Source organism: Megascapheus bottae, chromosome 10 (assembly GCF_031878675.1).
Source record: "Megascapheus bottae isolate mThoBot1 chromosome 10, mThoBot2.hap1, whole genome shotgun sequence".
Lineage (NCBI taxonomy): Eukaryota > Metazoa > Chordata > Mammalia > Rodentia > Geomyidae > Megascapheus > Megascapheus bottae.
The window spans coordinates 41499567-41521027 of record NC_143518.1 but is presented as its reverse complement, the minus strand read 5'-3'; the positions used below and the strand labels follow the sequence as shown (position 1 = coordinate 41521027).

The window sequence follows — 21461 nt, the reverse complement described above, 5'->3', positions numbered from 1 at the left end:
CTCTCACTCAGGCGCTTCTCCATTCTGTCAGTGCTCCGGGACACCCTAGACAACAAGACTGGCCACCAGGACATAGCAGGTGAGGGCTCGGCCATGACTGACAGAAGGGTAAGCTTCAGGGTGACAGTGGTAGAAAGGTCCCCGGTTTTGTTTTTTTTTAAGCCTGCGTTTGTTTTTCCATATTGTGAATCTCTCACCTCTAGAAATAATGGGTCTCCTAGAGCAAAAGTAGCCTCTGCAATAAAGATAGGACTTGGGACAGAGGAAGGGTTAGGGCTGGAGGACAGGGGTGGACATGAGTTTGTGATAGAGGAATTGAGCTATGAAAGAAATCTTAAGAGACATGGCAGTAGATGAGCCAGGTGCAGGCAGAGAACACAACCACGGGAAAATCCCAGACAAGAGAAGGAAGGCCATAACAAGGAGACAGAGTAGACCAAAATTCGAGATGGCGAGAGGGCAATGGAGACCTGGGTAACAGGAAGGCCAGAGAGGAAGGAAGGCTCACATGGAGCAATCACCTCTTCCGGGAGTGAAGCATGGTCTGGGTAAGCCTGGAGTGCATCAGAAATGTGGGTTCCCAGTGGAATGGTGGGACTAGGGAAGGACCCCCCACCCATTACCCATGCCCCCTGTCTCTTCAGACTCCTGTTTTTTCATTTAGAGGAGAGGGTGAGGCTGTTCCTCACTGCGGTCACAGCCACATCCTGCAAAGCAGATGAGGGGGAAGTAAGAAGCAAAACAAGCAGAACCACAGGGAGAGAACCCTGGACACATGCAGCAGACAGGCAGAGGGTCCTCAGTTCAACTGAGCAGACTTTAGAGCTAAGTACTGGCAGTTTTCTGCACTTTCTCCATGCTTCAGACCACTGGGAACATTCCAGAAGGTTCTTGGCATTTCCGCCAAGTTGCTTACTTTCGCTCACCTTCAGTTCTCTCATTGCAAAATAAGGGATACCGCCCGGTGGGAAGGCTGAGTTCTCACAGGGAACACTTGGCACGTTGGCTCTCAGGAAAGTTAAATTCTTTATTTTCCAGTCCTGGGGCTTGAACTCAGGGCCTCAGCACTGTCCTTGGACTTTCTCAAAGCTAGCATTCTACCATTTGAGCCACAGCACCACTTCTGGCTTTTTCTGTGTATGTGGTACCAAGGAATCGAACCCAGGGCTTCATGCATGCAAAGCAAGCACTCTACCACTAAGCCATGCTTCTGGCCCTAATTATTCCATTGGGAGTCCTGGGAGTACTTTTTTCTCACTACTTTCAAGGCAATAAAGCATAGCTGCTGACATGGGCTTTTGGAGTCAGAAAAAGTTGTGTTTGATATTAGGTAAATTTCACATGATCCTCAGTTTGCTCAGCTGGACATCGGGGACAATAATACCTACAGCTCCTTGAGAGAGAATAGAATTAGCTCTCAAAATGGCATGGGGGCTGGGAGTTTGGCTAGTGCTTGCCTAGTATGCACCAAACCCCGGGTTTGATTCCACACATAGAAAAAAGAAGTGGTGCTATGGCTCAAGTAGTAGAGCTCTATCCTTGAGAAGGCCCAAGGACAGTGCTCAGGCCCTGAGCCCAAGCCCAGGACTGGCAAAAATAAATAATTTTAAAAATGGCATGCGTGAAGCTCGGGAAGCTAGGGGGTTTCGTCCCAGTATTCCAATCTACTCAGGAGGCTGAGAGCTGAGGTTCAAAGCCAGTCCCAGCAGATACATCTGAGAGATGCTTATCTCCACTTAACCAGCAAAATGCCAGCAGTAGAAGTGTAGCTTAAGTGGTAGAGGGTTGGCCTTGAGAGAAAAAAGTCAAAAGAGAATGAAAGGGTCTAATTCCAGCCCTAGTCCTAGTGTGTATGTGTGCTTGTGCATGTGCATCCATGTGCATGCACGCACATGTGCATTCACACGCACGTGCACACACATGCACACGCACACGGCAGTGTAAGAATTACTAGTCAAGAAAGCATACTCTCTCCATTCTAGTGGCAATAAGGTAATTGACTTAGGACAACTGGTGGGAGGCAGAGCCGTTACTGCTCTTCTGGGCTGTTTTTGGAGATTCAGATTTTCTACAGCACTGAGAAGAAAGCAGGAGCCAGATATCCAGGAATGAGAGGCCCCAGGGAAACCAGATGGCAAAGAAGCCAAACAAGCAACAGAAATGAGAAAGCCATCTCTCTCTCTCTCTGTGTCAGTAGTGTGGCTTGAACGTAGGGTCTGGGCCCTGTCCCGGAGCGCTTTCACTCAAGGCCACAGCATGGCGGGCTGTTTTCCTTTTTTCTTCAGCTCAAGGCTACCACCCTACTCCCGAGCCACAGCCCCACTTCCCGTTTTTCTCTTTTTTTTTTTTTTTTTTTTTTTTGCCAGTCCTGGGCTCTAGCTCAGGGCCTGAGCACTATCCTTGGACTTTCTCAAGGCTAGAGCTCTACCACTTGAGCCTCAGCACCACTTCTGGCTTTTTTCTATGTATGTGGTACCGAGGACTCGAACCCGGGTGTTCGTGCATGCTAGGCAAGCACTTTAACCACTAGGCCAAACTCCCGGCCCCCCACTTCCCGTTTTCTAGTCGGGTGGAGTCCCTCAGCCTTCAGTGCCCCGGCTGGCTTTGAACCTGGGTCCTCAGATCGCGGCCGGGATGAGGGGCGTGAGCCGCGGCGGCCGCCCGCGCCTGGTTGTTTCTCAGGAAGCCTGTGGCCTCTTCTCCTAGTGACTGCGCACGCGGCATCCCCACCCGGGCAGCATGGAGCCCTTCAGCTCAAGGAGTCTGGCGCTGCAAGCGGAGAAGAAGCTGCTGAGTAAGATGGCGGGCAGGTCCGTGGTCCACCTCTTCATCGACGAGACGAGCGGCGAGGTGCTGGACGAGCTCTACCGCGTGTCCAAGGAGTACACGCGCAGCCGGCCGCAGGCCCAGCGGGTGATCAAGGACCTGGTCAAGGTGGCCGTCAAGGTGGCCGTGCTGCACCGCAACGGCTGCTTCGCCCCCGACGAGCTGGCCCTGGCCGCGCGCTTCCGCCAGAAGCTCCGGCAGGGCGCCATGACGGCGCTCAGCTTCGGGGAGGTGGACTTCACCTTCGAGGCCGCCGTGCTGGCCGGCCTGCTCGCCGAGTGCCGGGACGCGCTGCTGGAGCTGGTGGCCCACCACCTCACGGCCAAGTCCCACGGCCGCATCCGCCGCGTGTTCGATCACTTCTCCGACCCGGGCCTGCTCGCCGCCCTGTACGGGCCCGACTTCACCCCGCACCTGGGCCGCATCTGCGACGGGCTGCGCAAGCTGCTGGACGAGGGGAAGCTCTGACCACCGAGGCCGTGCTTTGCGCCCCGCCCTGCCCCGGTCCGCCCGATCCGCCGGGGCAGGGGCCACGGCTGGGCAGCCGGAGGCCTCCCTTCCAGCCCCAGCCCAGGCAACCGAGCTGCCTGAAAAAGGCGAAGTGAAACCGGGATCTCTGTCTCCCAGGAAGGATGCCCCAAACCGGAAAGCCCTGTCCCTGGGCCCCCGGGCAGGGGGGCTCCGCCCAGAGAGCCCTGTGGGGACCCTGACGACAGAGCCAGGGGATGGTAGCCCTTCCAGACATGGTAGACTTCTAGCTTCAAGCAGAGCTTGGACATCAACCCGACGCTCTGTTTCCAGTGCTGGGAGAAGAGGCCAGGGAGGAGAGATTCTCACCAGGGAAATAAAGCGACTACAACATGCATAGGGCTCAATGTTTAATCTCTCCAACTTCTTGTACCTAGGACCGTTGCAGAGGAAAGGAGGTATACAAACATCTCTCATCTCACCTTTACCATTTTCCACACAGGACACTGAGGCATATTTCCAGTATTACTGAGGTTCCCTGGACTACGATTTCTGTTTAAGACACACGTGCACAAAAACAAACTGTACTGCAGATCAGTGCTACACATTGCAAATAAATACGCAGTGAGGAGCAAGGCCTAGGCAGACAGGCTCCGAGGGGAAGGGGGCATTACAACTGTCCCTCTCTTCAAGCCCCAAGGCATTTATTTCCCATCCCTTAGCACCCCACAGGCTGAGCAGAGGAGACACTAGCAGGGGAGCTGGGAGAGCTGAGCTTGGGTCCTTATGTAGCTGTCTTTTCCCAGAACAGGAATTGTGAAAAAGCTAGCTATCATTGGTTAGGAAGTCAGGACAGCCCAAATCTTTTACCATGACACTGAGAAAAAGCCTCAATAGAGTCCACCACTCTGTGTGGTGATGCTAGATAACTGGTTCTTTTGCCCTGGGTAACAAGCTTAGCTAAGGAGGCAGGGGCGGGCAGAAGCCAGCAGCTCTGGACTTGCTGTCCCTGGGGGCTCCCCTCCCCCCAGAGCTCTGGAAGTCCACTGTATCAGCTGAGTGGGAAGGACTTAAGGTACAGCAAATAAATAGTATTTCAATATAGCACCAAATAAGTTAGGTAACTTAATTGGAGATGGGGAAGAAATTGAAGGGGAATATCTAGTTTCCCTGCTCTAAAGCCAGGAAATGGTCAATGAAGGGGTGTGTGTGTGTGTGTGTGTGTGTGTGTGTGTGTGTGTGTGTAGTGTGTAAAAGAGCCTTCTGAATCTAAAAGACAACTCTAGATTCAGCTCTCAAACTGGGAAGGAGTCTGGTTCCCATCTCCTACTCCTACCAAAATAAGAGTAACAAGAATAACAACTGCCCCAGATGGAGGCATTCTTGATGGACAAGAAGGCTGGGGAAGATGGCTGGAGCAGAGGGAGGCAGGCGACAAGGCCATGCTCCTGAGCCTCACCTCAGGCTCCTCTCCCTGCAAGTTGTTTCTGTTATACCCTGCTTCTCTCAGTCTGTTCTGGGGACATCAGAGCTTGAAGATTTCATCCTCCTGCTCTCGTAGTGACTGGGTCCGAGAGGTCCGGGTCAGCGGCACAGGACCTAGGACTGCTCGCTGCTGCATCCGAGGGGAGCTCTGATGGACAGCTGCATGCTCCCCGGGTACCCTGCATGTAAAAAGGGGGGGAAGGTGACAGATCAAAGTAAGAATCTGAGAATGGGCCAAGGAGAAGCAGTTCAGAGGAGTTATCGTCCTCTCTCGATGCATGAACTGGCTGCTCTAAGGTGGAGCATGAATAGTCAGGCAGTGGTGGCTCACACTTCTAATAATCCTAGCTACTCTCCCAGTGAGATCCAGAGGATTAGAGTTCAGCAATCCTGAAAAATCCTGGGTAGAAAAATCGACAAAGCTATATTTCCCAAATAACCAGCAGTGGGGGCATGGTTCAAGTGTTTGAGTGCCCGCTGATTAGCACAGCATGAAGAAGGATCATCCTAGTTCCCTACCACCTAAACCCATTCCACTGGCTCTGGCCCCATTTTCTTGGAGCCATCTAGAGAAAATGTGTCCCCTTGCTTCTGCTGGCACTGTCTGTGGTCTGCATAAGATGGAGGAGATATAAGGAACCACTCAACACTCACCCACTTTCCCCTTTTCTCAGCTTCCGGGCAGCAGCCTTCTTTGACAGGCTGATCTGTAAATCAAGCTTCTTAAGGAAATCAGAGGCAGAGAGGTCATGGACAGGTGGGGGTGATTCTTGGCCAGGTGTAGAGGGGACTTCACCATTGGCACGTCCAGAACTTGTCTCTGGTTTCTTCCTCTCCGCTGAGTGTGAATGAGCTTCATCCTTACTTAAGTGTACCTCCTCCTCCTTCTCTTCCTCAGAGTCCAGGCTGTTGAACAGGTCTCTGGGCTCTGTCAGTATAGGAATGTAGATGGTTTTCTTCAGGAAGATGGAGTCATTCGTATAAAGGCGGTTTGCACGTTTAATCTGTTCCATCTTTAAAAACAAAACAAAAAAAGTCACCAAAATTAATGCCAGTAACAATGGTCAATCTTATGTAGCATGTCACGCGTTTCAAAGCAAGTACCAATGGCTCATGCTTACAGTCCTAGCTACGCAGGAGACTGAGATCTGAGGATCACTGAAGCCAATCCAAGCAAGAAAGTCCGTGAGATTCTTAGTTCCATTTAACTACCAAAAAGCCATAAGTGGAGCTGGGTTCAAGTGGTAGAGCACCAGCCTTGATTGAAAAAGCTAAGGGACAGAACCTAGGTCTGAGTACAAGCCCCAGGAACGGCATAAAACAAAGTGTAAAGGGGCCATAAGACTAGACAATATGACTAATTATTAGGAAGATAGGGCTAAAGTCATCCTTTTTGTTGTTGTAGTAGTACTAAGAGTTGAACTCACACTCATGCTTGCTAAAAGAGTAACTTTTCAAATTACTGAGACAAAAAGATTTTTACTTAAAGGCTGAAATTTAAGGTCTTTAAAATGAAAGCTGAAAGCCGGCCGTGGTGGCTCATGCCTGTAATCCTAGTTACTTAGGAGGCCGAGATCTGAGGATCAAAGTTCAGAGCTAGCTGAGGCATAAAAGGACCTGAGACTCTTATCTCCAATTAACCTCCAGAAAATGGGAAATGGGGCTTGGCTCAAGGGTAGGGCGGTAGCCTTGAACTGAAGTGCTCAGGGACTGTGCCCAGGCTGAGTTCAAGCCCTATGATCCACAAAAAGAAAGAAAGTAAGTAAGTAAGAAAGAAAGAATGAGAAAAGAGGGCTGGGAGTTTGGCCTAGTGGTAAAGTGCTTGCCTAGCATACACGAAGACCCGGGTTCTATTCCTCAGTACCACGCACATAGAAAAAAGCCAGAAATGGTGCTCTGACTCATGCGGTAGAGCTCTATCCTTGAGAAAGTCCAAGGACAATGCTCAGGCCCTGAGCTCAAGCCCAGAACTGCAAAAAAATAAAGAAAGAAAATAAAACAAAGAAAGAAAGAGAAGAAAGCAAGCAAGCTGAAAAGCCAGGTTCAGTGGCTCATGCCTATAATCCTAGCTACTTGAGAAGTGATGTTTGGGAGGAATGTGGTTTGAGGCCAACCCAGGCAAAATGTTCCAGAGACCTCATCTCAATGAACAGAACTTGGATATTGTGGGATGTACCTGTCTTCCTAGCTATGTGGAAAATGTAAGTAGGAGGACTGGGGTCTAGGCTGGCCAGCATCAAAGAGAAATGAAAGCAAAAAGGGGTGGGGGCATAGCTCAAGTGGAGGCTTATCTGCCTAGCAAGTAAGTGTAAGGCCCTGAGTTCAAACCTCACTATTTAAAAAATAAATTAAAAAAAATTAAAGCTGAGTAGCAGGAGTTTGGCCTAGTGATAGAGTGCTCTCCTAGCATGCACGAAGCCCTAGGTACAAATGTCTCAGTACCACATACACAGAAAAAGCTGGAAGTGGTGCTGTGGCTCAAGGGGCAGAACACTAGCCTTGAGGAAAAAATGTCGAAGGAAGCTGGGCTTGATGGCTCATGCCTGTAATTCTACTCAGGAGGCTGAGATCTGAGGATCAAGGTTCAAAGCCAGCCTAGGCACTAAAGTCCATGAGACTCTTATCTCCAATTAACCTCTAGAAAATCGGAAGTGACACTGTGGCTCCAGGAATGAGGTGGTAGCTTTGAGATAAAGAGCTCAGGAACCATGCCCAGGCCCAGGACTGGCAAAAAACCAACAAAACAACAACAACAACCATCACCTGATAAACTTTTTAGAAAATAAAAATATTTTAATGGAAAAAAATGCCTATTTTTCTTTAAAAAAAAACTATTTTTCAAATCAGAATCAACAAAAACTAGAAAAACACTTTAATTCTGATTTAACACAAGGCCACAAGATTGGCCAATTCAACCTGCAATATCACACATACAGCCTTTGGACAATACAGTGCATTCATGTGAAAACAAGAACGAAGAAAGAAAATAGCACCTTTTTATTACAATAAAAATAGTTCTGACCTTCTGGATCCCTAAAGAGTCTCAGGGACCTCATTTCACTATGAAAAAACAAGGGACTGGGTCTGGAGTTTGGCCTGGTGGTAGAGTGCTTGCCTAGCATACACAAAGACCTGAGTTCTATTCTTCAGTACCACACACATAGAAAAAAGCCAGAAATGGTGTTGTGGCTCAAGTGGTAGAGCTCTAGCCCTGAGAAAGTCCAAGGACAGTGCTCAGGCCCTGAGTTCAATCCCCAGGACTAGCAAAAAAAAAAAAAAAAAAAAAAAAAAAAAGTCCCAGGCTGGGAATGAGGCTTAGTGGTAGACTGCTTCCTTAGAATGCATGAAGCCCTGAGTCCCATCCCTTAGTACCACATTCACAGAAAAAGCCAGAACTGGTGCTGTGGCACAAGTGGTAGAACTCTAATCTTGAGTACAGAGAGGCTCAGGGGCAGAGCCCAGACCCTGAGTTCAAGCCCCAAGACTGGCAAGGAGGAAAAAAAGTCAGAGTTGAAGGAGTTGAAAATTGAGTTGAGTGCTTGGTCATTTATCTAATGTGTGAGGCCTTGGAATGATCCCTAGCACCAACCCCTTAAAAAGAAAAAGATCAGTGTGGTGCTGTTGGCTCATGCCTGTAATCATAGCTACTCAGGAGGCTAGGATCTGAGGACCATGATTTAAGGACAGCCCAGGCAGGAAAGTCCAAAATTTACCTTAAAAAAAAGCTGCATGTGGAGGGGTGTCTCAAATGGAAGTGTTGGCCTGAGAAAAGGAAATTCAAGGACAGTGCCCAGGCCCTGAGTTCAAGCCCTAGGACCAGCACACACACACAAAATATCTCTCACATTTGATGTCTGTCTGTCTGTCTGTCTGTCTGTCTGTCTCTCTCTCTCTTTCTCTCTCTCTCGCCAGTGGTAAGGCTTAAACTCTGGGCCAGGGTGCCACTCTACCATTTGAGCCACAGTGCCACTTCCGGTTTTCTGGTGGTTAACTGGAGATAACATTCTCTCAGACTTTCATGTACAGGCTGGCTTTGAACTGTGATCTTCAGATCTCAGCCTCCTGAGTAGCTAGGATTACAAAGTGAGACAGCAGTGTCCAGCACATTTGTTCTCATTTTATGACTAGTTATTTTTCATGTGGTTTATTCCAACAGTTTAACTGTTCTTTCATTTCTACATGTCTTCCTCTTAACATCTAGAAAAATAAACCTGATTAATCCCCTAACCTCTTTATAACCTCCTATGGCTCCTACTGGCTAAAAGATAAAATCCCAATTAGCATTCAAAAGCTTTTTCAAACCAGCTTCCACAGGAAATGTCTGCGGCAGAAAGCCATCTATACTTGTTTTTTGCTTTCCAGAACTTTTTGTGTTTCTTTGATGGTTCCATGATGGTTGACACTTTTGGGTGTTTATTCATGCTGTTCCTTCTGCTTGAAATGTCTGCCCACTTCCCCTTTCTCAGCTTGGGAAAATCTACTCAAGAGCCATCACACCCTCCGTGTTTACAGTCTTCAGGACTTTCAATGTATACAGTTTTTAGCTCTTCCTTCCTTCCTTTCTTCCTTCTTACTTTTCCTACTACATCCTGCAGTGTTTGCTATAATATTTGCCTTATGGGCTGGGGGTTGTAGCTCAGTGGTAGAGAACTTGTCTAGCATGTGCAAGTCACAGGGTTTTGACTTCCAAAACTGCAGAAAATGATGAAAATAGGTACTATGGGTGTGGCTTAAGTGGTAGAGCACTTGCAGTGCTAGTATAAGTTTCTAACTTCAAACACCAATATTGACAATCTTTTTTTTTTTGGTCTAGGGGCTTGGACTCTGGGCCTGGACACTGTCCCTGAGGTCTTCAGCTCAAGGCTACCACCCTATCCTTTGAGCCACAGCCCCACTTCTAGTTTTCTACTGGTTACCTGGAGATAAAGAGTCTCGTGGTCTTTAGTGTCCAGACTGGCTTTGAACGGCAATCCTCAGATCTCAGCCTCCTGAGTAGCTAGGATTACAGGCATGAGCCATTGTGTCCAGCTTGACAATTTTTTTTTAAGGTAACAGATATTATTATTTTTATCTTCTTAAGCCTCGTTTCCTTTTTTTTTGTGGTAGTGGGATTAGAGTTTGAATTTAGGGCCTTAAATTTGCTATGCTAGATTTCTACCACTTAAGCCATATTTTATCCTTTAGCTTTTAGTTGATTTTTCAAATAGGGTCTAATTCTAACAGATGCTAATTTTCTTTCTTTCTTTTTTCCCCCAGTCCTGGGGTTTGAACTCAGGGCCTGGGCACTGTCTTTGGGCTTTCTCAAGGCTAATATTCTACCATTTAAGCCACAGCACCACTTCCAGCTTTTTCTGTGTATGTGGTCTGAGGCAAGCACTCTATCACGAGGCCATGCACCTGGCCCCACATGCTAATCTTGAACCAAGATCCTCCAAGAAATAATATGCCTTGAAATAATTAGCTTCCTTATCTCTGTGTGTGTGTTGGTTCTAAGGCTTGAACTCAGGCCTGGTCACTGTCTCTGAGTGACTTTTGGTCAAGGTCAGCACTTTACCATTTAAGTTACAGCTCCATTTCCAGATTTTTGGTGGTTAATTGGAGATAAGAGTCTCACAGACTTTCCTGCCTAGGCCGCTTTTAACCACAGTCCTCAGATCTCAGCCTCCTAAGTAGCAAGGATTACAGGCATGAGCCACAATTGAGCAGCTATTGCTCATTAGAGTCATGTCTCTAGCCCATTGTTTTGCTGCTTATTTTGGAGATGGAGTCCCTCAGATATTTCTGCCTCTGCTGGCTTCAAACCTAATACTCCAGATCTGAACGTGCTGAGTAGCTAGGATCACAGGCATAAGCCACCAGTATCCACCTTTGTTCATTTTCTAACAGAAGTAGAGCTATCTGATAGTCTTTTCTTTCCTTTTTAGACAAGGTCCCACCATCTAACCCAGGCCAGCCCCAAATGTGTAATTCACCTTATAATAGCCTCCCCGTTGCTAAGATTTCGGTAGTGTACTACCCCACCTTCCGCACTTCATAATCTTATGAAGATGATACGTGATAATGTATGCATAGAGTGTGGCACATACTTTCCTAATTTACAGGCAATAAATTAAGTAATTTTTATTCATTAATACACTTCCCTTATTTCATAAATGGTAGAAAAACAGTTTTCAGATAAGGGGAAATGACAGAGCTAGAATGCAAAACAGCACCAGAACCTAAGCCTCTCACTAGAGAATTTCCAAAGACGTAAGAAAGTCTAAGCAGACTGCTTGTAAAGCTAGCTACTCAGAAGGTGTGATCAAGAGTCAAGGCCGGCCTAGCACAGAAGATGAGCTGAGTGCGCTTGCCTCTAATCAAGAAGTTGAGATGTGAGGGTCTTGATTCATAGGCAGCCCAGACACGAGACTTCTCTCTAATGAACTCAGAAGTGGAGCTATGGCTCCAGTGTTACAATGTTAGCCTTGAGCAAAAAAGCTCAGTGACAGCACCCAAGTGAGAGGTGTGACTCAAATGGTTGAAGGCTACTTTAGCAAGCAGGAGGCACTGAGTTCAAACCCTAATACTGTCAAGAAAAAGAAGGATGGAAGGAAAGAAGGGAGAGAGAGAAAGGAAAGAAAGAAGAAAGATGAAAAAGAAATTCTCCAGCTGGACATGGAGTTCAGGGGTATGAAAGTTGCCTAATATTGCAGAAACCCTTTGTTTGATCTTTGGGGTTGGGGGGGGGTGGTGGAGAATGAAAGAAAAGAAAAGAAAAAGAAATCTTGGGCCAGGAGTGTAGCTTAGTGGTAGAGTGTTCGCCTAGCATGCACAAAGCTCTGGGTTCAAGTCCTCGGTAACACATACACAGAAAAAGCTGGAAGTGGCACTGTGGCTCAAGTGGCAGAACACTATATTTGAGCAAAAAGTATCCAGAAACAATACCCTGGCACAGAGTCCAAGCCCCACAACCAACTAAAAAAAAAAGAAAAAAGATAATTGGCAATTGCTGGTTCACTGAATAGTCCAGTTCTTTCTTTTTCTTTTCTCTTTTTAAAGGCAGGGTAGCCCTGTTTGGCCTTGACTTGACATATTCTTGCCTCAATCTCTGAAATGCTGGAAGTATAGCTATGTACTACCAGGCCTGGCTTCAAAAAAATTTTAAGCATCTATGTGCTGGGGACCATGCCAGAGTATATATAGAGTTAAAAGTTGGGGGTTGGGAGTTTAGCTTAGTGGTAGAGTGCTTGCCTAGCATGCATGAAGATCTGAGTTCAATTCCTTGGTACCACATATGTAGAAAAAAAAAAAAGCCAGAAATGGTGCTGTGGCTCAAGTGGTAGAGCTCTAGCCTTGAGAAAGCCCAAGGACATTGCCCAGGCCCTGAGTTCAAGGCCCAGGACTGCCAAAAAAAAGAAAAGAAAAAGTTTGGGGAAGGGGTTGGGAGTGTGGCCCAGTGGTAGAGTGCTTGCTTAGCACGCATGAAACCCTGGGCTCAATTCCTTGGTACCACATAAACAGAAAATAAACAGAAAAAGCCAGAAGTAGCACTGTGGCTCAAGTGGTAGGGTTCTAGCCTTGAGCAAAAGAAACTCAGGGACCATGCCAGGCCCTAAGTTCAAGCCTCAGGACTGGCACAAAAAAAAAAAAAGTTGGGGAGAAGCTACTCACTTTTTTGCTGGTACTGGGATGTGAAGCTGGAGCCCTAAACTTTCTCAGGTTTTCCAGTCTCAGTGCTCTATCACGTGGACTGTACCTCTAGCCCTGATGTTTGCTAATTATTCTGGAGATGGGATTTGGCTGAGTTCCTCACCGCTGGCTTCAAATCTCAACCTTCAGATCTCAGCTTCTAGTTTACAGGCATGAGCCATCAATGCCCGACAAATATTTTAAACAGACAATTGCAAAGAAAAAGATATAAAACAACTGGGCTCCATAGATTATACAAGGGAACATAGGAGAAAAAGGTCTTTCAAAGCCAATAGTAAGGAAACCCTTAAAGCTTAAACTGATGCCACTCTTGTCTCTTTGCAAGTAAAAACAATTATTTTCTGAGTTTTTACCCCTTGTTTCTGTTTTTGGTGCCAGTCCTGGGGCTTGAACTCTGGGCCTGGGTGTTGTCCTGGAGCTTCTTTTACTCAAAGCCAGCTCGCTACCACTTAAGCCACTTAGCTCCCCTTCTAGCTAATTGGTGACTAATTGGAGATAAGTCTCACAGGCTTTTCCTGATATGACTAGAGATCCTAAGATTTCAGCAACCTAAGTAGCTATGATTTACAGGTGTGAGCCACCACCATCAAGCTTCTACCCATTGCTTTAAATATGTATGTCATTCACTCCTTCTTAGTACCCATATACACAACATTTTGTCACCTATAATTATTACTTATAGCCTCATCCATTTCCCTTTACGCTTTAAATCACATAAAACAACAAACCTACATTTATGTGTCTATCTCTAAAAAGGGCTGCCACAGTGTTTTAAATATAACAAGCACAGAAATGTTGTCTAAATTCAGCATCTATTTATATAAGATGAAGCAGAAAATGGAGGGAATCTGATCAATTTTAATGCGATATATTTTTACACCTATCTCCTCTAGACAGGACCTGAAATACTTGTATAGAAAATGCCGGTATGGCATTTTATTGAAAAGAAAGCAGAATACCAGGAGGCACTTTAAAAACTAGAACTGAAAAACAAAAAACAAAACAACAACAACAAAAAACAGCTCTTCATTACTTGCTGTAACTGTTTAATCATTCTCAATTAAACATTTTCTATGTGGTTAATCGTATGGGCTGTACAGTAAGACCTCAGTTATTTGACCTAGGTCAAATTGGTTAACCAAAGTCTCAAGTTTCTTCACCTGCATGAAAAAACAATCGTTGTCTATTTGATAGGGATGTGAGGCTCACATGGGTTAAAGAATAAAAAGCCTCTAGCCCAGTGTCTGGCATAATAAATAGAAGATGCTCCTCTCCACTGGAATAGTGGAGAGAACAAGGCAACATTAAGACGGGAAAATAAAAGTATAAAGACAGGAATCGACCACACCTCGATCAGGAAACTATCAGCGCAGGCTGACTGGGCCACCCAGTTCTCGACAGGACTCCAATCACACTCCAATCCTGGAAAACTCACCGTCACCCCGTATTTGAGCGCTAGGCCAGCCAGGGTGTCTCCAGGCGCCAGCTGATGCTCCAGGCGTCTTTCCCTCACCGGGGAGCAGGCTGATTGCACCAGGCTTCCATAGGAGCGAGCTCGACTCCCCTGCAGCAGCCCTGACCCCCCAAGTGGGGGCTGTCTAGAGGGAGAAGCCATGGATCTCCTCACCCTGCGGGGAGCAGGGGCTGCAACTGGGGGAGGCCTGGCTAAGTGATGAGCAGTGACAGCCCGAAGGCGCTCAGGGAATGGATCTTCCTTCCCCCTCCTCTCTTCTCCCCTCACTCTCCCGCTTCCTCGACGCCACTCCTCCCTGCTTTGCCTTCCTCCACACCTCTTACCCACACACCTGTCTACGGAGTCTTGACTCCTCCGAATTTCCCACCCCCAACAACTCCTCGCCACACTGACCTCTGACCTTTCACCTCTAGACACCCTCCTTCACACACTCCTCAGATTACCCCCAAATCCCGCAGCCGGGACTCGGGTGGTCCCCACATCCCCACTCTCCCCCGTCTCGGGGCTTCGGCTGCTAGGGTTAGGAATAAATTAGGCCCATCCCAGGTAGGCTGTGGCTGCAGACGATGTGCGTGAGGTCTGCGTGAGTTTGTAGTACACTTTCCACTCGGAGATCCCAAAGGGTCGCTCCAGATCGGACAGGTCACAGTCTTCAACTTGGCCACCACCCCTGGGGTCCTGATCTCCAACCGCAGCGGATCCGCCAAGAGGCGAAAGGCCAGGGGCCAGCCGAGCCGCAAGCGCTTTGAAAATAAGACTTCATTTCCCAGAAGGCTCCGCGTCTCCGCGAGGTCGCAGAGCATCATAGGAAACGTAGTCCCTTCAGTACCCTGGAGGCGGGCTTTCGCGAACGCGCAGTGCATGCTGGAATCCTCGTCCCCCGAAAGTGCGAAATCCACCGGAAGGGGACCGGAAGAAGAGAGGCTAGTCCTCTCTACGGTGGCCTGGAGGACTGGCGAACTCACACAAGAGAATTGATTATTCTGGATCTCGGTGTCGTGATGTCTTTCAAGAGGGAAGGGGACGACTGGAGTCAGCTCAATGTGCTCAAAGTACGTTCGCGTGTAGAGGGCCTGGCACAGCCTCAGCCATCCTCCGAAGGCTGAGAAGGAGCCTTCTTCTTTGCTCGGAGACGTCCGGGGGGAGAGGGGATGTGGAGCCTGGAAGCGGGGAGTGGCTCCTTTGCCACTGTTCTCTCCGTGGCCCTTATTCCATTTGATTTTTGGATCCTGTTATTTCTCTCCTATTTGTTCCTCCTGTCTTTCTGGTCCTGTCCGGACTTCTGTCTCTGTCCCCTGCAGAAACGAAGAGTTGGGGATTTGCTGGCTAGTTACATCCCAGAGGATGAGGCGCTGATGCTACGGGATGGACGGTGAGGGCAAGGAGTGGATCAGGCCGGAGGGGCCTGTGCTTCGAGGCTCAACAAACTTTTGATAGTCCAGAGATCTGGAGTATTTCCTATTCTTTGGCGGGAAGTGAGGACCGAAAGAAATATTGATGGGGAGTTGGTTTGGGAGAAGAAACTGCCAGGTCAGGGGTCTCCAGGAACTACCCACCCTCTTGAGCTTAGTCTTCTTTTTATCCTCTTTCCGTTCCCAGCTTTGCTTGTGCCATCTGCCCTCACCGGCCTGTACTGGACACCGTGTCGATGTTGACTGCCCACCGGTCAGGCAAGAAGCATCTGTCTAGTAAGTCTGGGGAAAGAGGAGGGATTAACTCCTGAAATCCTAGCACATCATTTGGTGCTGTGCTTTTTTTTTTTTTTTGGCCAGTTCTGGGCTTGAGCTCAAGGCTTGAGCACTGTCCTTGGACTTTCTCAAGGCTAGAGCTCTACTACTTGAGCCTCAGCACCACTTGCTGCCTTTTGCTATGTATGTGGTACCGAGGAATCGAACCCAGGTCTTCGTGCATGCTAGGCAAGCACTCTACCACTAGGCCAAACTCCCGGCCAGTGCTGTGCTTTTTATCTCTCCTTGTTCTCAGGTTTACAGCTTTTCTATGGCAAAAAACATGCAAGAAAGGAAACAGAACAAAACCCAAGACAGCAAAATGAATTGATGAGCGAAGCCAAAGCTGAGGTAATCAGAGGGAGGAGAGTGCTTTCTAGACTGGATTCTGCTACACACAACAGACTGGAAGGGCTTTTGTTTCTGAAGGCTCTCTAACTTTGTCCCTCATCCTCATACCAGGCTCCTCTGCTAAGCCAGACTCGACTTATCACCCAGAGTGCTCTGCACAGAGCTCCCCACTATAACAGTTGCTCCCGCCGGAAGCACAAGTCTGTGGAAAGCAAGAGGTAGGAAGAAACAGAAAAAAATCACTTCTTTTTTTGGTCAGTCCTGGAGCTTGAGCTCTGGCCTGGGCATTGTCCCTGAGATCTTCAGCTCAAGGCTACCACCCTATCCCTTGAGCCACAGCCCCACTTCTGATTTTCTAGTGATTAATTGGAGGTAAGAATCTCATGGATTTTAGTGCCTGGCTGGCTTTGAACCGCAATGCTCGGCTCTCAGCCTTCTGAGTAGCTAGGATTACAGGTGTGCGCCATGGTGCCTGTCTTGACTTACTTTTTAATTATATTTTTTCAATCTAGTTATATGAAAGAGTTGCCACTCAACAAAGCAGTTTATGAATACAGTGTGTCTTGATCAGTGTCTCCCCTTTCATCCCTCCCAATCCACCTTCCAACCTACCCCTTCCCTCCTTTTTTTGGGGTGGGGGGGAGTCAGTGATGGGGCTTTAACTCAGGGCCTATTCACTGTCCCTGAGCTTTTGTGCTCAAGGCTAGCACTCTACCACTTTGAGCCACAGCTCCATTTCTGGGCTCCTGGTGTAATTAGAGATAAGTCTCATAGACTTACCTGCCCGGGCTGGCTTTGAACTGTGATACTCCTCAGATCTCAGCCTCCTGAGTAGCTAGGATTACAGGTGTGAGCCACCACTGCCTACCTTACTTTTTGTTTCTTTTTGTTAGTGCTAAGGCTTGAACTCCGGGCCTGGGCAGTGTCCGATACTTTTTTTGCTCAAGGCTATACTCTACAGCTTGAACCACAGTTCTACTTTCAGGTTTTGGTTGTTAATTGGAGATAAAAACCTCAGTGACTGCCTATCCTGCAGTGAGCCAAGAGTCTCAGATCTCAGCCTCTTGAATAGCTTAGATTATAGATGTGAGCCACAGGTGCCTGCCTTGTGATCTTATTTGAAGAATAGTAACTAGTATACTTAAAGAGCTGTACAGAATCTTAAGACAAAATATTTTTTTAGCTATTCCTGGGGCTTGAACTCAGGGCTTGTGCACTATCTTTGAGCTTTCCTTAAGGGTAGCACTTGAGCCACAGCACCACTTCCAACATTTTCTGTGTATGTGGTATTGAACCCAGGGCTTTGTGCATGCTAGGCGAGTACTCTACCACTAGGCTATGGTCCCAGCCTGATAACAACAATTTTAAAGGTTGAATGAAGATAGATTCTCCAAAATCACAATTCCAAAGTCTTTTTTTTTTTCATATATTTTTTTATTGTAATTTCCAAAGTCTTTTTTATGCAGGACTCTTTTTTTTTTTTGCCAGTCCAGGGGCTTGAACTCAGGGTCTGAGCACTGCCCTTGGGCCTTCCTCAAGGCTAACGCTCTGCCACTTGAGCCACAGCACCACTTCTGGCTTTTTCCAGGTATGTGGTACTGAGGAATTGGACCTAGGGCTTTGTGCATGCTAGGCAAGCCCTCTACCACTAGGTCTCACTCCCGGCCCTTATTATGATCTTAAGAAACTGAGTTCAGGGAATACTGTTCTAAGGAATTGGGAGTCATAGAAGAGTTGGACCTTTCCTTTACTGCATTTACAGGCTTTGATTCTTTTCTACCCAGACAAGAAGCCCCCAGTCCCTCTGTTTCCTGTTCCCCTTTGCCAGACCCAGAGGTAGAGCTCCCAAGTGGGAGGATCATTCGGGAACCTGAGACTGAGGCTGGCCCACAAGCCAAAGAGCCAGAAACGGTCTCAGCTCCTCCATCTGTCAGCCCTACAAGAAGACGTATCATGGACCATTACCTCAAACTTCGAAGGTAAATGTGCCAGATTTTGGGGTTTTGGCTTGCTTTGCATAGTTAGTGTTCCACCACTTTAGCCATGCCTCCTCTAGCTCTGCTCTTTTTTTTGCCAGTCCTGGACTTGAGCTCAGGGCCAGAGCACTGTCCTTGGACTTTCTCAAGGCTAGAGCTCTACCACTTGAGCCTCAGCACCACTTCCGGCTTTTTTCTATGTATGTGGTACCGAGGAATCGAACCCGGGTCTTCATGCATGCTAGGCAAGCACTTTAACCACTAGGCCAAACTCCCGGCTAGCTCAGCTCTTTTTGAGTGTGTGCCAGTACTGGGGCTTGAACTCGGGGCTTTTGCTTTTGGTGGTTAATTGGCATTAAGAGATGAGAATCTCAGAGGAAAGCACAGAACTTCAAGGTAAAAAGTGAAAAAGAGCAGCGGTAGAGCTCACTGGACATTGATGAAAGTGAATTATATAACTTGTGGGCGTAGACAGGAGGGAGGGACTGGGAGAGATGAGGGAACAGAAGACACTGTACGAAAGGAAATGTTCTCATTACCTGACTCATGGAATTGTCATCCCACAATAACAATAAAGTCAATTATTTTGTAAATGATATTTGCAAAATAGTAATAAATGGAGGCCGAAAGTTTGGCCTAAAGGTATTGTGCCTAGCATGCACCAAGACCCAGGTTCGATTCCTTGGAGCCACATACATAGAAAAAGCCAGAAGTGGTGCTGTGGCTCAAGGTAGAGCACTAACCTTGAGGAAAGCCCAAGGACAGTGCTCAGGCCCTGAGCTCAAGCCCAGACTGGCAAAAAAAAAAAAAAAAAAAAAAAAAAACAACCAGAAAAGTAATAAATGCTGCAGAGAGAGAGGGAGGGAGGGAGGGAAGGAGAGAGAGAGAAAGCGAGAGAATCTCGTGGACTTTCCTGCCCTGCTGGCTTCAAAACATGCTCCTCAGGTTTCAGCCTCCTGAATAGCTGGGATACAGATGAGCCACCAGCATTTGATATTTCCCGATGCTTATTTTGAAGATTTGGTCTCCCAGACTTTTATGCCCATGCTGACTTTGAACCTGGATCCTGGATCTTAAATTCCTGAGTAGCTAGGATTAGAGCTGTGAGCCACTGGCACTTTTCTAATCTTCCCCTCCCCTCAACCTCCCCAACTTTCCATACCCAGTTTTTTTTCTTGTACATTGTCTTTTTTTTTTTTTTTTTGTAGTGCTGGGGTTTTACGCTTAGTACTATACCACCTGAGTCATGACCCAAGCTCTTTTTGTTTCAAATATTTTCAGATAGTCTTTCTTTTCCTTTCTTCCTTCCTTCCTTCCTTCCTTCCTTCCTTCCTTCCTTCCTTCCCTCCTTCCTTTCTCTTTCTCTCTCTCTCTCTCTCTCTCTCTCTCTCTCTCTCTCTCTCTCTCTCTTTCTTTCTTTCTTTCCTAGGCCAGTGTGCATCATGTTCCTACCAATGTCTCTACATAGCTGGGACAGGCAAGTGCCATCACAGTGCCCAGCCTTTTGTTGTTGTTAAGATGGTGTCTCACTAACTTTTTGCCCAGGCTGGCCTCTAACTGTAATCTTCCCATTTTCCCAACTTCTGCCTCCTGAGTAGCTGGATGCATGGGCTCAGTGCCTGCCATTATTGCCACTGGGTTTTTTGGTTGTACTGGAGCTTGACTTACAGCCTTGTATTTTGCTAGGCAGACACTTTACCTACAAGCCACACTTCTAGTCCTTTTTCTTTCTTTCTTTTTTTTTTTTTTTTTTGCCAGTCCTGGGCTTGAGCTCAGGGCCTGAGCACTGTCCTTGGACTTTCTCAAGGCTAGAGCTCTACCACTTGAGCCTCAGCACCACTTCCGGCTTTTTTGTATGTATGTGGTGCCGAGGAATCGAACCCGGGTCTTCGTGCATGCTAGACAAGCACTTTAACCACTAGGCCAAACTCCTGGCCCTCTTTCTTTTTTATTTTGGCTAGGGCCAAACTGAGGGCCTGAGCCCTGTCCTGAGTTTTCCCAAGGCTAGAGCTCTACCACTTGAGCCACGTCACCACTTCCGGCTTTTTCTATGTATGTGGTACCGAGGAATTGAACCTGGGTCTTCGTGCATGGTAGGTAAGCACTCTACCACTAGGCCACACTCCCAGTCTTCACTGGTTATGTTTAGGATAGGGGCTTAGTTCTTGTCCAATCACATACCTGGACTGCGACTTACCTCTTAGGCTTCCTGTAGTTACTAGGATCACAGGGTATGCTACCTTTCTTCCCTCCAAGGAGGGAAGAGAATTGCTGGCTGTTCTGTCCAGGCAGGTCTCCTGAGCTCAGCCTCACACTTGGCTCATCACTTTTTTTCTGGTGGGGACATACTGGGATTTGAACTCTTGGCCTTGTACTTGCTCAGCAGTCACTCTTACCACTAAGCCACAACTCTAGTCCTGACAGTTGTTTCTTATTCATTTATTTTTTTGTCGGTTGTGGGGAAATGAGTCTTATGGACTTTCCTGCCTGGGCTCGTTTTGACCCATGATCCTCAGATCTCAGCCTCCTGAGTAGCTAGAATTACAAGCGTGATCCACCAGCACCCAGCTGGTGATGTCAAAGCCTGGGTGTGTAACTCTCTTATGGTAGGTAAGCTTTCCAGAAGCTAGGCAAAGAGGCACACAAAGCCATATCAAACTCTTCATTGAAAAGGGAGTCTTGTGAGCTTTTTTCCTTTGGGGCTGGCCTTGAACTGCAATCCCAACCATCTCAGCCTTGGATTACAGACACTGGTCAGGAGTTTGGTCCAGTGTTAGTGTTTGCCTAGGATTATAGGCACTAGCACAGGCAAGTAGTAGCAAGGATTACAGGCATGAGCCGCCAGTGCCCAGCTGCCAGTAACTTCCTTTTTCCTAATTCTGTTTTCTTTGCTGCTTCCAGCTCTGGATGGATTCCAGATGGACAAGGTCGATGGAGAAAAGAAGAAAATGTCGAGTTTGATTCTGATGAGGAAGAACCCCCTGATCTACCTTTGGACTAACACCCTCTTTCCCCGTTCATTTCACAAATAAACTCCATTGGGCGCTGGGAGCCTAACTTTGCTATTGTCCGGTTCCATGTCCAGTCTCGGGGTTTCGGAGCTATTTTGTTTGTAGCTCGTTCCCTGCAACGTACACAGCTCCCCATACTTCTGACCCCTCCCCCACCGCCTACCAAAATCTTGCCAAGCGTCAGCTGCATGCAGCCCGGTGCCCTATTAATAAGTCTGTCAGAAAGAGGTCTTTGCCCTTCATGTCGTCCGCTTCCTTCCCCACCTCCACTCCCTGTCTTCCCTCCTCAAATCACAGGAATGATGCCGGCAGGCATTGGGGCTTTCTGGCTACCTCTGGAAAAAGACCTGAGACCAAGTACCAGGTAAAAGTTGAAAAGATTAAAGGGCACTGCAGATTTATGGGGAACACCAAGGGAGGGCGCTCCCCCACCTCCTCTGAGTAACCCGAACCT

General features: G+C 47.6%; 3 protein-coding genes across 6 annotated transcripts; 2 read left to right on the top strand and 1 right to left on the bottom strand.

Annotated features, from left to right (window-relative positions):
• On the top strand, positions 1–3340 carry Tipe2 (TNF alpha induced protein 8 like 2). 4 transcript variants are annotated; one of them, XM_090341036.1, is made up of 3 exons: positions 28–79; positions 665–729; positions 2707–3340. In XM_090341036.1, exon 3 carries the CDS (start codon positions 2740–2742, stop codon positions 3292–3294), a length of 555 nt encoding a protein of 184 aa, XP_090197162.1. In that variant the 5' UTR covers positions 28–79; positions 665–729; positions 2707–2739; the 3' UTR covers positions 3295–3340. The 4 variants fall into 4 exon arrangements, with proteins under 4 accessions (XP_090197159.1, XP_090197161.1, XP_090197162.1 ...); XM_090341034.1 differs by having other exon boundaries at positions 665–829; XM_090341033.1 differs by lacking the exon at positions 665–729 and having other exon boundaries at positions 1–79.
• A 350-nt stretch (positions 3341–3690) lies between these two features.
• On the bottom strand, positions 3691–14692 carry Lysmd1 (LysM domain containing 1). The gene is made up of 3 exons (XM_090341031.1): positions 13904–14692; positions 5434–5792; positions 3691–4958 (listed from the first exon to the last, which is right to left on the bottom strand). Exons 1-3 carry the CDS (start codon positions 14081–14083, stop codon positions 4820–4822), a joined length of 678 nt encoding a protein of 225 aa, XP_090197157.1. The 5' UTR covers positions 14084–14692; the 3' UTR covers positions 3691–4819.
• Positions 14693–14852: 160 nt separating this feature from the next.
• Scnm1 (sodium channel modifier 1) lies at positions 14853–21057 on the top strand. The gene is made up of 7 exons (XM_090339900.1): positions 14853–14994; positions 15244–15314; positions 15542–15630; positions 15926–16020; positions 16132–16238; positions 17805–17999; positions 20898–21057. Exons 1-7 carry the CDS (start codon positions 14944–14946, stop codon positions 20995–20997), a joined length of 708 nt encoding a protein of 235 aa, XP_090196026.1. The 5' UTR covers positions 14853–14943; the 3' UTR covers positions 20998–21057.
• Positions 21058–21461: the final 404 nt, after the last annotated feature.

Coding starts and splice junctions, on each gene's coding strand:
- Tipe2 (XM_090341033.1), top strand. CDS start 2,740: ATGGAGCCCTTCAGCTCAAGGAGTCTGGCGCTGCAAGCGGAGAAGAAG.
- Lysmd1 (XM_090341031.1), bottom strand. CDS start 14,083: ATGGCTTCTCCCTCTAGACAGCCCCCACTTGGGGGGTCAGGGCTGCTG. Junction 5,793..13,903: donor CGCTCAAATACGGGGTGACG/GTGAGTTTTCCA, acceptor TTGTTTTTAAAG/ATGGAACAGATTAAACGTGC. Junction 4,959..5,433: donor CTGAGAAAAGGGGAAAGTGG/GTGAGTGTTGAG, acceptor TTTTACATGCAG/GGTACCCGGGGAGCATGCAG.
- Scnm1 (XM_090339900.1), top strand. CDS start 14,944: ATGTCTTTCAAGAGGGAAGGGGACGACTGGAGTCAGCTCAATGTGCTC. Junction 15,631..15,925: donor AGGCAAGAAGCATCTGTCTA/GTAAGTCTGGGG, acceptor CCTTGTTCTCAG/GTTTACAGCTTTTCTATGGC. Junction 16,021..16,131: donor TGAGCGAAGCCAAAGCTGAG/GTAATCAGAGGG, acceptor TCCTCATACCAG/GCTCCTCTGCTAAGCCAGAC.